At 50.7% G+C, this 14,963-nt stretch overlaps 7 protein-coding genes across 7 annotated transcripts; 5 read left to right on the forward strand and 2 right to left on the reverse strand.

Moving 5' to 3' along the window:
- Window positions 1–632: 632 nt before the first annotated feature.
- N7511_001425 (SNARE domain- containing protein) lies at window positions 633–1,157 on the forward strand (the record flags this gene model as incomplete). The annotated part of the gene is made up of 3 exons (XM_057123850.1): window positions 633–658; window positions 758–866; window positions 999–1,157. The coding sequence occupies 3 exons, from the start codon at window positions 633–635 to the stop codon at window positions 1,155–1,157; spliced, it is 294 nt and encodes a 97-aa protein (XP_056989583.1).
- Window positions 1,158–2,280: 1,123 nt separating this feature from the next.
- N7511_001426 (uncharacterized protein) lies at window positions 2,281–2,607 on the forward strand (the record flags this gene model as incomplete). Its single annotated transcript, XM_057123851.1, has 1 exon — window positions 2,281–2,607. The coding sequence occupies one exon, from the start codon at window positions 2,281–2,283 to the stop codon at window positions 2,605–2,607; it is 327 nt and encodes a 108-aa protein (XP_056989584.1).
- A 2,981-nt stretch (window positions 2,608–5,588) lies between these two features.
- On the forward strand, window positions 5,589–7,597 carry N7511_001427 (arrestin family protein; the record flags this gene model as incomplete). The annotated part of the gene is made up of 5 exons (XM_057123852.1): window positions 5,589–5,650; window positions 5,700–5,843; window positions 5,895–6,213; window positions 6,264–6,689; window positions 6,740–7,597. 5 exons carry the CDS (start codon window positions 5,589–5,591, stop codon window positions 7,595–7,597), a joined length of 1,809 nt encoding a protein of 602 aa, XP_056989585.1.
- A 1,113-nt stretch (window positions 7,598–8,710) lies between these two features.
- Window positions 8,711–10,412, forward strand: N7511_001428 (PH domain protein; the record flags this gene model as incomplete). Its single annotated transcript, XM_057123853.1, has 3 exons — window positions 8,711–8,836; window positions 8,894–9,019; window positions 9,075–10,412. The coding sequence occupies 3 exons, from the start codon at window positions 8,711–8,713 to the stop codon at window positions 10,410–10,412; spliced, it is 1,590 nt and encodes a 529-aa protein (XP_056989586.1).
- Window positions 10,413–11,045: 633 nt separating this feature from the next.
- On the reverse strand, window positions 11,046–12,252 carry N7511_001429 (uncharacterized protein; the record flags this gene model as incomplete). Its single annotated transcript, XM_057123854.1, has 2 exons — window positions 11,046–11,682; window positions 11,759–12,252. The coding sequence occupies 2 exons, from the start codon at window positions 12,250–12,252 to the stop codon at window positions 11,046–11,048; spliced, it is 1,131 nt and encodes a 376-aa protein (XP_056989587.1).
- Window positions 12,253–12,772: 520 nt separating this feature from the next.
- On the forward strand, window positions 12,773–12,979 carry N7511_001430 (uncharacterized protein; the record flags this gene model as incomplete). The annotated part of the gene is made up of 1 exon (XM_057123855.1): window positions 12,773–12,979. One exon carries the CDS (start codon window positions 12,773–12,775, stop codon window positions 12,977–12,979), a length of 207 nt encoding a protein of 68 aa, XP_056989588.1.
- A 47-nt stretch (window positions 12,980–13,026) lies between these two features.
- N7511_001431 (cytochrome P450) lies at window positions 13,027–14,673 on the reverse strand (the record flags this gene model as incomplete). Its single annotated transcript, XM_057123856.1, has 3 exons — window positions 13,027–13,936; window positions 14,002–14,442; window positions 14,495–14,673. The coding sequence occupies 3 exons, from the start codon at window positions 14,671–14,673 to the stop codon at window positions 13,027–13,029; spliced, it is 1,530 nt and encodes a 509-aa protein (XP_056989589.1).
- Between the last annotated feature and the right edge of the window lie 290 nt (window positions 14,674–14,963).

Genomic DNA, 14,963 nt, shown 5'->3' on the forward strand with positions numbered 1-14,963 from the left:
AGGATCTCGAAAATCATCTTTGATCAGCCTACAGGCAACCTGTACGTCTGGGATGCCCTATAAATACGTTGAAAATATCGCTAACAAGATTTAGTCATATCTCGGGGTTCCGAATGGGATGGCCAATTCTCGATAAACTTGAATGGTCAGAGACTCGTTACGTCGAGTTTGAACTGGCGGAGCTGAGTGAAGAAAGAGACTGGTATCTCCACCCAGAAAATTGGCTGTGGTAAATGCTTGTGATTGCTCTGAATACAGTCGGAAGAGGGAAATCAGACAATATTACAGTCACATACAGTTCGAAGGTGTCAACATCGCGATAGTCGCTAAACACAGGTCGTTCTAGTTTTTGGGGCCAGGAGTGATTCTCGAAATAAAACCCTGATCCAAGTCCGATATTTGGACTCTCATTACAAAACCATACACTCTATGTCACGAAAAACAATTGGAAGTGTAAGAACATATGGTGTATACTTCAAGGCACAGAATAAAGTTAAGATCGCCAGTCACGTGTCGAAATTGACGTCGGCTCCGAAACCCCAGGCTTGGGCCACCTCTCCAACGTCTTGTCTGCTCACGCTTTGTGATTTTTGCTTTCAGGTCACCATCGCTAATACTTGGAAATCTTCAAAATGAGTGACGCCTATGAACGAGAGCAGTACGTCTCATCATTCGCCTTGTCTTGAATACGCCCCTGGTCCGACCTTGGGAGGCTCTCACTGTATTATTCGAGTTCGTTACTGACAATTCGAACCAGGCAGAACAATGCGCTCCTGAATTCTCTTTCCTCCAAAGTTTCCGCACTCCGTGATGTGACGATCAACATCCATGACAATGCTCGGGATCAGGATACACTCGACCATACGGTATGTCTCAATTCTCTACACCGCACTCCTCAGCCACAGCAGTGCTTGTCGAGAAGCTGGGGGCTACAGTCACAGTGACAGTGGCCATAGCAGGCTATTTAGATTCATGACTAACGAAGCTGCTTCCCTCAGAGTGATGTGTTCTCTTCTTTCTCGACGAACCTGAAAGGCAGCGCTACCCGTCTCACACGCATGGCGAAGCAAGGCGACACCGTTGCTGTTCTCAAGATCGCCGGAATGTGCATTGCGGCCGGTGTCGTTCTCTACATTATTCTCGGATGGATATTCTAAACGGTTCTTTGATCTTCATTCGATACGCGTCGAACCCTTTTCGTCCTGAACCTGATCGGTCTTCGATACTCTTGCTGGAACAAGACTCGGCTCGATCCTTTTAGCATGTCGCGATACCCTCCATATTGCGCTGCCTTTATCAGTTGGTGCGCTGTTTTTATTCTGCCCAGCCATCATTCCATATGACCCGTTGGACATCGAGTGTCTGTTTTTCAAATTCCATTCGTCATCCACATATCCTTCATCCACACTGGAGCATTAGCTCATATGGAGCCGACGCTTCAACTATGTGACTCCACATACCTCCGCCATTCTCGATCACCTCTCGACCTTTGAATTCATGTTTTCATGACTTTGCAAATCAACCCAGCAGGGCTTTAATACTTCTGTTTACAGCATATGGCTCTTGCATTGCGATTCGAGACACTCGTTACTTCCTTCATTCTGTGTCATTAATAATGTGAATACTATTGAACATAATACTTGGCTCAGGCCTTTCTACAACTTGAAGTTGATTTATTCAGAAAAGTAGTGAGACCAAAAATGGGATGCTACAAAGTGTTTGGTATTATAGTGTGATGGTTTGCTACCTGCTATCCAACCCCCAAAGGCCAACGCCCATGAATGCCGGGACTGCAAGTCCGGCGCCTTTTAAGATCATACAAATAAAGGTGAGTTCAAGACTGTACTTCGAGCCGAGAACAGCCTCGAAGTCGAATCTCCAAGCGTTCCAACCCCACGCCGCATTTAAATGGACGTCGACTATATTCAACTAACATCATGGACAGAAGATGATTGTTCTCTTTCTTTCATTGCATATTTCAGATGTCCACCGTGTTCAAAAACCCCTGTCTGCCCTTGAAGCCCCCGTTTTCGGCTAAAATACTTAGGAATGTGAACCCAGCCTCGGCGAAACCGATCTCGTCAAAAATCACCACATATCCAATTCACTGGATGCAGAAACCACAAACCAGAGTATTAGCAGACAAATCTTTCCAATGAATCAACTAAGAACTCCCCTCACTTACTCTCTCTCCCACCCATCCCATCTAAACAACAGATGAAACCCACCACCCCTTCCATATACCACCACCACGACGAACAAACACCCAAATCAACAACAATGTACAGCAAAAACAGATTCACCCGCTGCCCAGACCCAACCTGCCGGAAACCCCCAACAATCGCGAACCCAAGAATCTACCAAACCATAATCGCAGGCATGGCTCTAGTCCTGGGGATATGGTTCCTAGTCATCGAACTACACGAGAATGAAGAGCGCTGGCGCAAGACCGCAGGCGTAGCCATCTTCCACGGAAATCTACCGCCTGTACCGCAATACTCGCCTGCAACTGTACCATCGCTTTTGAAAGAGCCGACACCCATTGATATTGGATTGACTATGCCGACGCGTCAGGCTGGGGTGATTGGACATCGATTCACGGCTTGAAATTCGGATTGATTGGAGATGGACGTGTTACCTCTTCTTTCTCTTTCTCTTTCTCTTTCTCGCATGCGCGTGTCGTGGTCTATTTATGTTATGGAGCACGGAGCTGCTGGTATGCGGATTCGGGACCAATCTCCATATCAGTATCGGAACGGATATCTGTGTTGCGGCCTCGGGGTTGCAATCTGGTTTTGGTCATATTACGGGACAGATGATGTGTTCCGGTTAAACGCAATGCTCATCGCCTCCGGGAATGTTGGGCTGTCCCATTGCTCACATGCTGAGGCGTCGTGATGGCCGGGAGACTCAAGGTCTGGCCCAAGATACATGGAATCGAGTATACTATTTGCTGCGATCTTTGTTGACTTGTCTCTGGTGGAATCATGGCTGGTTGGCTGCTACTGTTCCATACTATGTCGAACTGGAAACAGAAAAACTGGGATTAAATTCATGTTTTGGCAGTCTTGGTGCACCGCGAGGTGTAAAAGAATATTGCCTTGGTGAGCACTACACTGTGCCGGCTGGCTTCTGACATTTTCAGGCTTGCATGTCTGGCAAGAACTGGACAGGAATGAATGATATGATTTCATCCAACAAATGTAAATAAGAACCATCAATCATGAGCATTGAAAACGTGACCCTTTTGACCTCTGACCCTCCCCAAACCCCGGCATATCCAAACCAACCAAGCCCGAGTATAAAATCACCCGAATACGCAAAAAGTCTTTTCCCCCTTGGCGTCGATCGCATCTGTTAGCTCCCGTTGCAACCTCGCCCCTGGCGATCGGAAGAAATCAACTTCGGCACTAAACCGGCAAAATTTAAATCTCGAAGCGCTTTGACACGGGATTTTTTTCCATGAATCCTGTCGGTCTTTTTTTTCTTTTCTTTCAGGGGTAGCCCGTGCTGTATCATGGACTGGCAATTGGCGAGATTGTTCGACGATTTGAAAAAAAATAAAAAATAAAAATAATGATGGAGACTGATAAGAGGGTACTACTGTATAGAGTGGAATGACTGGCGCATCACTGGATCTGGATCATATTCTGCATGCTTTGTGTGTTCTTTGATGTGGGATTGCGTCAATGATAGCTGATCTGGCTCTCCAATCATGACTGCGGATACTCGTCATCTGGACGTGGAAGTGTTTATTTGGGTTCTGCTTCATCACTTGGACCTTTGACGATGATGCAATGCCCAGATCACACCGGATGCTGGATAGGGCGGCCATGATGTTCACAGTGGAGATCATCTGTGCAAAAACTGGTCGATCCGGAGTGGGTCAGGCCGAGCATGATTTTCATGGCGAATGGGTTCAAAATCGAGAAGTTCTAGATTTTCAGGGTCTTTCTTGGACAGGACTCCCCAGCAGGAAGTGTCCAGATGTGCAGAACCAGACCATGTAGATCCATGACAAGCCTAGACCGTCAGCACCTTGTCCAAGCATCATCTGAGGCATACAGTAACAACGGCCCATGATTTCCATTATTGTGATATTCCAATCTAGTTCCGAGCCTGTTCTGGCCCAACTAAAACAAGCCTAAGCTCAGACGAGGTACGCGTCACAATAGAAAAGACCAACCCAGTTCCAAAAGAACCCAAATCGCCAAAATATCACACCGGGCACAGACACTCGGGAGGCCTTCGGGCAACAAACCGGTCGGGATTCCGATCGGGCGCGGAAATACCCGAGTCTGAGGGTTCCCGAATAGGCCCGGACAGGGTTTCAAGTTTCACGAGGTGAGATTGCAGAGGCGTGGATAAAGAAAGAGAAGCCGTCGCACGCACAGCAGCACATACAGCCGCACACACAGCACGCACAGGAACACAAAGACATCAATCGTGCATCTAGACTGCTGCACCAGCCTATGAGCGGTCTATCATGAAACATGTTCGCAGGTCGAAGCGCCACATCAGCCCCGTAGCCAGTGGCCCCAAGACAGCTTATCTGTGTGATTCAGGATGGAATTTCGCCATTGACAGCGGAGTGGAACCTGGCCCGCTCTAACCGCATCGACTAGAGTCGGTTAGATCACGGATATTTCCGATACTGTACAATTCTTTTTACCGCTGATTGCAGTTGCATAGGCTTGGATCAGCGGGTTGTCCCCTCTCCTGAGGATATTCAGGCACATTGCCTACAGAGATCATCGTGGTGGTTGTGGTGGGTGCCTTGCAGTGTCGGAGTGTCCGAGTCCCAATCTGTAGGGCAACCCACTGTATACTGTAGGCGGAGTGGGTAAGCCCGAAACGCCTTCTGACTGTGGTGGCGCCATGATGGAGAATTGAACCCTACGTGCATGGTGTGCATCTGACTCGCTGGTAGCCCTGGTGTGTACAATATGTATTCGGCAAGAGAAGTTAATCACAAGTGTGTGTACGTGTGTTGTGCATGATCGTCCAGGGGATCATCCCGAGGCATGGCGTGATGGGTAAACGATAGCCCCTGGAGAGGGAATGTAACAGTAGATGGCACAATGGAAGAGAATATGGACTGATCAATACAGGGTTAGCTTCGACTCGTGAATATGGAGAACATGTGAACTCGACGCCGTGCTCTACTTAATAGGAATTTGGGTATTGAGAGCGCTGACTAAAAGTGTCAATTACGCTCGTTCGGTGGTATTTGCGTATGGATGGTGACGGATAAATTATCTGTCTCATCTCACTTTTGCTCATCTCAGCTTTAACTCTCTCTTTCATCTCGCTCACATCGCACATTGCATATCTCACATCCTCCAGGGCTTCTCTCTCTCTCTAGCTTAGTCACTTGCCACCACACTTCGCCGGAAACGGCACCTCCACCAAGGTGGGACCCGTTAGTCGGACCGGGTTTGCGAATCTGGCTATGGTCCGGAAGATCAACGATAGCGAAAAATTCGGAAAATACCTCTGTGTCATACCTCGACGCTGCTTTCTTCTATCTTCTCATTCTCCCCTCATAAACCCACTGTGATCTGCCATTTGCTGTGGCACATCCCAAAATGGCCCTCAGCTTCTTCAGCAGTGGTGGAAGTGCCAGCAGCGCTAAGTATTTCGACATTAGGTGAGTGGGGACGCTGTGTGTTGCGCATGAACGGGCTGACTGGTTGCAGATTGAACGACGACTACATCGTCTTCCGGGGTGGTGAACATGAAGCCGCCAGCGCCCATCTTCGGGGTACGCTGATTCTGTGCTTGTCAGAGCCCCTCACCATCAAGCATTTGCGACTGGAGTTGACGGGCATGTCCCGAGTTTGGTATGTGCTGCAGGTCTGATCTTGGCAGGGCCATGGCTAACCCCTCCACAGCTGGCACCTGCCATCCACCTCCACCGCCGGAGGCCGCAAATCGTGGCGGGAACGTGTGTTCTACGACAAGACATGGAGATTCCGTGATCCTGGAAAGAGCAAGACTGAGGTCTTACCGGCCGGCAACTATGAGTATCCATTCGATGTGGTGCTGGAGGGGTCGATGCCGGAGAGTGTGGAGGGTCTCTCCGAGACCTGGGTGATGTACCGCTTCAAGGCGGAGATTGGTCGCAAGTATGCCAAAGATATTGTGTGTCGGAAACCGCTTCGCATCATTCGCACTCTTGATCCCAGTGCTCTCGAGTTGTCGCATGCAATGGTATGTGGGGTTCTCCTGCATGATGATGATTTTTTACTGACACCCCGCAGTCCGTGGACAACATCTGGCCGAACAAGATCGAATACTCTATTAGCACTCCGACCAAGGCGATTGTTTTCGGAACCTCTATTCACGTCGATTTCAAATTGATCCCACTACTCAAGGGCCTGCGCATCGGACAAATTACGTCACAGTTAATCGAAAGCCACGACCTCACCCTGAACCCCGAAGACCCTGATTCCATTCGCAATACCTACAAGGTGACTCGGACAATCTTGACTGACGAGCACGAGTTGGACGAGGACAACATCGAGATCATCGATGAGGCAGCCGAGGGGTATCATTGTCAGCGTGTGCTGGACATGCCGCAGACCTTGACCCGCTGCCTGCAGGACACAGACACGAAGGGAATCAAGGTTCGCCACAAGTTGAAATTCCGCATCCAGTTGCACAACCCAGATGGACACATCAGTGAAGTAAGTAGTATTGGATCCGACCGCGGCGACCAGGCTGACTTTGAATGCAGTTGCGAGCTACACTTCCCGTCTCGATCTTCATTTCTCCTCATATCGCCATTGATGAGAACAACAACCTCGTAGGGCAAACACCTCAATCCACTCGCGTTGCAGTGGACGACTTGGCGCACCAGGCACCTCCCCTGTACGGCGAGCACACCTTCGATCAGCTTTACAGTGAACTCGATCCCAACGGTTACCGCACGCCAGGCCCTGGTAGTGGCCCCGGTACTCCTGGCGGCCCTCTCAGTCGTAACATGTCTGCTGAGAACCTTGCCTCGATGAATGCCCTCACCAACACCGATATCTCGGCCTCGGCGCTGCACCACCGCCTGACAAACCTGAACGCGAGCCCGTTCCACAGTCGCACCCCAGCTGAGACCCCGCATGAGGCCCAGTCCCCTACCGAGTATACCATCCATCGCCAATTGGGCGTTCCCAACGACTACTTCGGGCCTTCTTCTGGCTCCAACTCACACAGCCATGGTAGCAGTCCTGAGTTCTCCCGCCGGCCTTCAGACGAAGTCGAGCCCGATACTTTGCCCTCGGGCATGGCTACTCCCTTCCACCCACAGTACGCCGAGGTAGAAACCCTCAGCCGAGTTCCTAGTTACTCGACTGCAGTTCGTTGCACTGTGCGCCCGCGTGATTCTGGTCTTCCAGATTATAACGCCGTGGTAGCCAGTAGCTTGCCGACACTCTCCGTTCCCCAGTCTCCCCAGCAGGCCTACATCCGCAGTGGCCGTGCAAGCGGAGTCACCACTCCTTTAGAGGTGCAGAACCGCCCCGGATATTTCAACTCTCACGGCGCCAATGCTGATGATGAGGATCGCAGACTTAGACTAGTTCAGGCTCGCGCCAGAGCATGATTTACGGCCCCGACGATTTCCCAGCCCATTCATGATCTCTCCCTTTACTCCGACACACAAGTTCCTCTCCGGCCCAGTGCTGGACACGGCCGATCTTTTCCCTCTCTCTCTTCCCCTTCCGATTGATCATGGACTGGTCTGGCATGACCCCTAGCCTTCGATAAAACTGGAACTCAAGCATTCCTTTTTCGGCGTTCCCTCCTGTTTCTCTTCTGGCGTTCGGTCATAGACAGGAATATTTTAGATGGGCGTTTCTTGCTTTTCTGATTCGGAATATGACGCGCATCAGCACGACTTACGCATGTACTTAATTCTTTGTCGGATTATGACTCTCCAATCCAACGATGACATCATATCTTGATCGGGTAATCAGCTGTAGATCCTTATGTCAGCCAATCTCAAAATGCGAAATCCGAAATCGGAAATCGAATTCGCGGGGGCTTCCGGTCTCAATGGCATTGTTTCGCGTGCGGAATTGCTACAGTGACACATGGCTGGAATACTGACTGTTGATGCCTGTTCCGAACTAGGTGGGCTTAGATATGTCAAGTTGTCCAGTTGTCCAGTTAGGTTGGGTTAGAGTTGTCATCTTCTATAGTTACCACATCCCTGGGATTTCTAGAGTCAGATTCATACTCCGATCCATTCCTATGGTACAGGCCATGGATCGAAAAAGCCTCCCACATCATGGCTCCGATCTTCAAATTGGGCCACAAACTAAGAGGGTTGCAAGGGGTGTGGCTCAACGAGGGGCAGGTGACCTCATTGGCGTTTTGGGCCACTTAAGAACTCCTGATCTGCCAACCTCCCACCTTGGACTGTGTCCTCACAGAGTCAGTATACAACTGCGCCACTGCACAGTGGACTTGTACAGTTAAATTGTGTGTACGCGTCTCCATTTATGGAGCCCTCTGCTCTCAGCTAACTCCCAACTAGTCCACTAGCGCTGCTTCCGGCCTTGCTCTTCCACTTGAATTATTTCCGCCACACCCTCTAGTCCCCCCTCTCCAACCCCGGTTCTGGGATAAGATAGCGACTTTGCTGGGATATTGAAAGCTCCACGCCGACTGGTCTTACCCTGTTACCCGATACTATACTCGATCTGCTGCTGCCATGTCTACCCCCGCGAGCCCCGCAGATGTTAAGCTGCCTCAGCGGTCTGGCACCGTGAGCAGTGGCTTCACTCGGCGCACCTCGATGAGCGATGATGAGGCTATTCCCCAGACGGATAGCAGTGAGGTTTGTGCTATGCTTCAATTGTTGTGATGGTGTGGACTGACTGCTAAATGGTGTTAGACTACCACTCTCCTGCTTGAGCGTCTCCGCGCTTGGAAGCACATGTGCGGATATCTCGAGGATTACTTTGTTGTGACCGCCAAGGTGCAAAAGTCTCAGTCCAAGGATTATGAGAAGATCTTGAAGGTGAGTGTTTCCAGAATGGCGTGGGGTGTTCGCAACTGACAAACAATGGTAATAGACCGTCAACGAACCCCTCAAGGAAGGCCACCACTTCAGCTCCAGCGCTGGTGGTGTGACTGGATTGTTCGAGAACCTCCGAAACAACACCCAGGGTATGGTGAACATGTACCTGGAAGGCGAAAACAATCTCAAGAAAGGCGTCCTCCCCACCCTTGAGCGTCTTCACAAAGAAATCAAGAACAAGACTAAGGAGCTCAGCTCCGGAGCCTCAAAGGGTGCCAAGGCAGTCGAGAAAGCTCGCGGCCTAACTCAGAAGCACATTGAGCTTCTAGGCCAGAACTCGGCCTCGTTCGACGCATACGCCTCGAACAAGATCGAGCAACCGCACGACCCGTACCTCTTGAAGCGCGGCATCAACCACCGCCTTAACAACCAAGTCAACGAGGAGAATACCCACCGCCAGGACATTCTCGCCGTGCAAAACTCTTTCCAACAATTCGAGGCCCATGTCCTCCAAACCGTCCAAGGAACCTTGGAACAATTCCACCAACAAATGAGCGGCCAAACCGAACGCCAGCGCGCAATGTACGCCGACATCCTCAGCACAGCCCAGCTCATTCCCCCCGACTTCGAATGGGTCAATTTCTGCGTGCGCAACGACGCAACCCTCGTCAACCCTGACTCCCCACCCCGCTCCTTCTCAAGCATCACCTTCCCGAACATGGGCCACCGCTCCACCCAACCCCTTATCGAGGGCTCGCTGGAGCGCCGCTCACGTGCCGTTATCAAGGGCTACAGCACTGGCTACTACGTCGTCACTCCAGCTCGCTACCTGCACGAGTTCAAAGACAACGACGACTTCCGTCGCGACCCCACCCCAGAACTCTCCCTCTACCTGCCGGACTGTATCGTCGGCGCCATCGACGGCGTCAAATTCAACGTCAAGGGCAAGGATGTTTCCTCCGGCAAAATCGGTAACGCCTTCCACGCAAACACCGAACTCAGCTTCAAGGCCCATACCGCCAATCACGCCGAGCAGTGGTGGTCCATCATCAAGGACGCAACTCGCAGTGCAGCTGCCGCCGCCCCAGCCGCCGCAGCTGCCGCCGTTTCCCCGACAGCTACATCTCCAGGCGCAGCTGGCTCCGCCAGTCCTTCGCGCAGCGTCTCGGGCCAGAGCCAGCTGCCCCCTACCTACGCTGAGAAACAGCAGGAAGCGCAGGCTGGCCAGACTTCCGGTGTGGCGTCTACTTCGCCGGTGGCTACTTCCCCTGCTGCGGCCTCGCCCGTCGAGGCTAAGGATATGGCTCCTACCCCTGGTATCAATCGTACTACGAGTACTGCTAGCCACTTCCACGGTTCACCGGGTGGCTCGGCTGTGCAGGAGAAGTCTTAAAGGTGCGTACCTGGAAACACTACCATTACCATTCCTGTCACTGTTGCCGTCTTTTTCTCCGGTGGTAATTTGACTATTGGATTTTTGTTTCTTGTTGAAATGCTTTGTTCATACATACTTGTATTACGCTTGCCTTTGTGCTTTCTTCTTGAGCTAGCCTGGAGAGATGAAATTGAGCGAAGGTGTGTGTACAGCGTTGCGGGGATCGATTGCTCGTTCCTGATATACCATACTTAATGAATTTTCTTTCTTTTCATTGAATGCATGTGGTTTTGACAGAGTAAAGCTTTAGATATATATGATATTGTTAAATCTGACCAGAGTAGTGACCACCGCTGGTTTTACGGAATTATGGATGGGTCTTATAATGGATTGTTATCCAATCAAGCGATTCCCTTACGGACTTAACTTGGTTCTTGAGAAACACATGAGCGGTCGTAAACGACACTTGAGAACGGAGAAATATAACAGGATTCAAATAAACACATATGCAAGAAATCTCAAACGCTAAACCGATCAGCCTCGTCAGATCAACTATCAAAATCAAAGAACAGGATAACCACAAATCCTCCAAAAGGACAACAAGCTATGAGTACTATACTTGGCTGAAGCCACCCAGGCAGCAAGAAAGACTCAGAAATCCTCAGGACTCTCCAAATCATCCAACTTCTGTCCCAGGAACCTCGCCAACGCAGCACACTTCGACTCAAGCGCCAACAAGACAGCCGGCGAAGCCGACAAATTCAAACTGGACAATCGCTCCAGATCAACACTTCGGTCGATTTCATGTTGGTCTAGATGTCCGTTTTGCGCGTCTGGGTTTGCATTCGACAAAGTCGGAGTCCGCTGACCATCCTGTGATCCATCCGGTGAGGTTGTCGCATTTCCATTCCCATTCCCATTCGCCAGATCAACGTTCGGGCCATGCTCAGAGGTATCTGTGTTCGCTGTGGCTGGTGTCTCGGTGGAACCAGATCCCGGTTTGGACGGGCCCACCGCGGCGATGAGCACTTTATCGGCGATGCGCGTTACCACCGCCACGGAGTCATCTAGCTCGAAGACGATGGAGCCTACATCGCCTAGGGACATTGATTTTGCCGTAATGTAAGAGGATGGGTGACTGGCTGGATTCACGCCTGTTAGATTGCCTGTTGAGGCTGTTTTCGCGTAGCATGTGTAGGCGGCGCCGTAGGTTGCGCTGAGGTTTCGGAGTTGGCGGGAGGAGAGGGTTGAGCCGTGGGCGAAGACTGCACCGTTGGTTGCGAAGACGCTGGGTGTTTGTTAGCTTGTTTCTTGGGGTTGGGGTGAAGGTGAGGGGTGAGGGGTGAGGAGAAGGGAGCTCATGCATGATTGTTGTTATCTCTGGCGGGGAGAGATTATCTTCTAGGAGATCGCTTAATGCGTCTGAGTCGATCATCTTGATATCTGGGAGTCCGGGGATCATGGTGTCGGTGTCCGTGTCGGTGTCAGGATCAGTGTCAGTGTCGATCTCGGTAGTGGTGTCGTCGGGGTTCGTGTCCTGGTCCGCCGATGTGTAATCCTCCACCTGGATGTCGTCTGTATTCTCCACTGAAACGAAATGCGCTTCAACCCAATTCTTAGTTGGCGTGTAGGAACAGTCTTCTGGAAAGAAGAAGCAGTTATCGCTGTAGTCCTCGTCGTCGTGGTCGTACTCGATCGGCTCGTCAGAGTAGTCCAGTAGGTTCTGCGCGCACTGCGACTCGTATCGGGCCCAGTATGGAAGGAACGGCGGCTCGAAGGGGTCTTTCGCGGTGGCTGCAGTCGAGAAATCGGATATCGAGAAATGGTCTGGGACTGGAGGGGGTTCGCATTCAGCCATCTTCACACCCATGGATATTGACTACGCGAGGGAAATCGCGATAGGCTAGTGTTTTATGCTCTCCGCAATACAGGTGTATTCAATCGGGAAGTAATAGAATAGAGGGAAATGTTCTCATAGCGGGCACGGGGGAGGGGAATATGGAGGTCGGGAATATTGGCTCAATGGGGCCCTTGGTCCATATGGAAAGTCACGATGATTGCAATCGCGTCCGGTGGCACAGCGGCCAGAAACCAGGAAATCGGAGACTTATAAGGGTACGGCCACGGGGGTCATGCGATGTGGTAGCCTGGAGGCTCCGCAGTCGCAGAGCGTGTAGGTGGACTGACATTTGATTGGGAGGTAGAGAGGGGAATGGCGTCTCCTGAGGGCCAAGCGCGGCAGTATAAGAAAGTCGAAAAAGAAAAAGAGGTCAAGGGCCTGGCAAAAGCATGCGACACGAAGTCGGAGAGACCAATCGCGTTCAGGGGATCAACCGGGAGCGGGGGCAGAGGCTGTGGGGAGTATGCAAGATGAAGCAATGAAATCATTCGACGAACCTGGAGAGAAATTGGATGTGAATGGAGAAGAGGCAGGTGTGACGACGAAGATGAAGATGAAGATGAAGATAGAGGATGATCTGCGGAGTCGGGCCGCTAAAGTGACGTTCGCCCGGGGTCGACTGGGTATTTATACTGGGATCGTCGAGCAAGTCGGAGCAGTCAATTTCTATGGACGTGTCATGTGATTAACTATAACTTATAGGATGAGACTTGGAGTATACACTATATGCTATTATCCAATGATCAACCCATGTCTCCCCTTTCCAGGAGTCAGTCGATAATCCCATTTCACCCCTTTAAATTCTTCCCTTTCACTCATAGTCGCAGAGGTCTGTCCCATAGGAGGACTCAATGATGCAGCAACCGCATTGACATTGATCGGCGGTTCAACCCACTCCCCTCCAACAGGGCAGATGTCAAACTGAAGGATCAACATGGTCATCAAAGCAATGATTTCCCCAGTGGCGAAATGCCGACCAGCACAGATATGAGGAGAGGTGCCAAAAGACATAAAGCCTGAAGCTTTGGTCCTCCTTCCTTCTGGGTCTATAAATCTCTGAGGATCAAACGAGTCCGGGTCATTTCCCCATGCCGATACACTGCGGTTGATCACTGCAGATGGCATAACAAGGATGGAGCCCGCTTTGACGAGACAAGATTCGCTTAACATCGTATCTTCAAATATCACACGCAGCTGGGCAGAGTTGGAGCGAATTCGAAGGGTTTCCTGCAGGCATGCAAGTAACAATGGACATTTCTCTTGAACAGTTGCTAAATCGACTGTATGGAGCCCCTCCGAGTTGACAGATAACGCGTACTGGCGTATCTCATCTCGAGTCTGTTTTAGCAGCTCTGGGCGGGAGAACAGGTCGAAGATTGCCCAGTAGCAGGTTGGGACTGTGTTGGAGAGAATTCCAAGACCCATGATTGCTTCCAGTCGAGCTATATCTTCTAGTTTTGCTCCACCATCAAGCTGTGTTTCCCAGCGTGTGTATGCCAGCCGTGATGAGTTCAGATGGCCATCAGCTTTGTAGTATTCCAGGAAGGCATTTGACAATTGTTCGCGACCTTTCCATGCCTTCCGTGCAATCAACCATGGTGCAAACCCCATCATGAGATAGCTTAAGTTGTTTTCGATTTCCCTACAGCCTCGATCAGATCTGACGATACAGGATATCCTTTGGGGAGGGTTGGACGGCGTACTTACCAATAAGAATCACGGTTCTTCTTTTCTTTGTAGGGGTTAAGCGGTCCATAGATGGCATCTGTACTGGCAATTGTCATTGCGAGAGTGCACCACTCATAAAGATCAATCTTGCCACGATGGGCCCTCAGCTCCTTGACACTCTGTTGAACACACTCCATCATCTTGGTGTTCAACTCATCCAATCCCTCGCCTAGGAGGGTAGGACGCATAGTAGTGACTGTGTGATGCCCAAGTCCTTGACCCTGGGATTCCTTCCCGCGAAGCAGCTCAAGACCATGTCCTGTGATGCCCCCAGCGCATTCTGCTGTGCGGGTGAATAGAGGCTCGAAGGACATCGAGCGGTGATTCCGTCTCACGGCTGAGACCAACTCGGGGGACTTGATCACATACACCTTGTTGAAGAGCATATCTAGGCTGAAGGCTGACAAGGGGGTTTTTGCACTGGATTTTTTAGTTTCATTCAAAATGAAAATGTTCAAATCATAACAATTACCTTTGCGACGCAAAATATTCAAGTCCATAGTAAATGAAAGCGGCCAGATGGCCGATTACAGGGATTGAACTAGAAATCAGGGGTGGTTCGAGAGGTTGATGTTTGCCAGCTCGGTTGACCATCACGTATCCCAGTAAAAGGGCCACGCCCACTGAGAGTATTGAAGTGACATCCAACATATTTTCAAACAGTGCAGTGAGGCATGCAATATGCAATATTTTGCCCAGGTGTCAATCTAGATCTGTGGGCGGTGACAGCCATGAGATGAGAACCCCACAACGTGGAATCAGACTTTTCTGATTGGCTGCTGTGTTGAGGCCTGGGGTCTGGGGCATCCAGGGCTCTGGGATTCCATATCACAGATCTGGCGTTTGGAGCTTGAGAAAAGCTTCAAATGAGAAAACCGGTCAGCTAAACCCATATCCCAGTGGAATTTACCCTTGCCATTGGGGTATGGGCCCAAGCCACG

This window comes from Penicillium nucicola (genome assembly GCF_028828085.1).
Source record: "Penicillium nucicola strain IBT 29836 chromosome Unknown utg000001l, whole genome shotgun sequence".
Lineage (NCBI taxonomy): Eukaryota > Fungi > Ascomycota > Eurotiomycetes > Eurotiales > Aspergillaceae > Penicillium > Penicillium nucicola.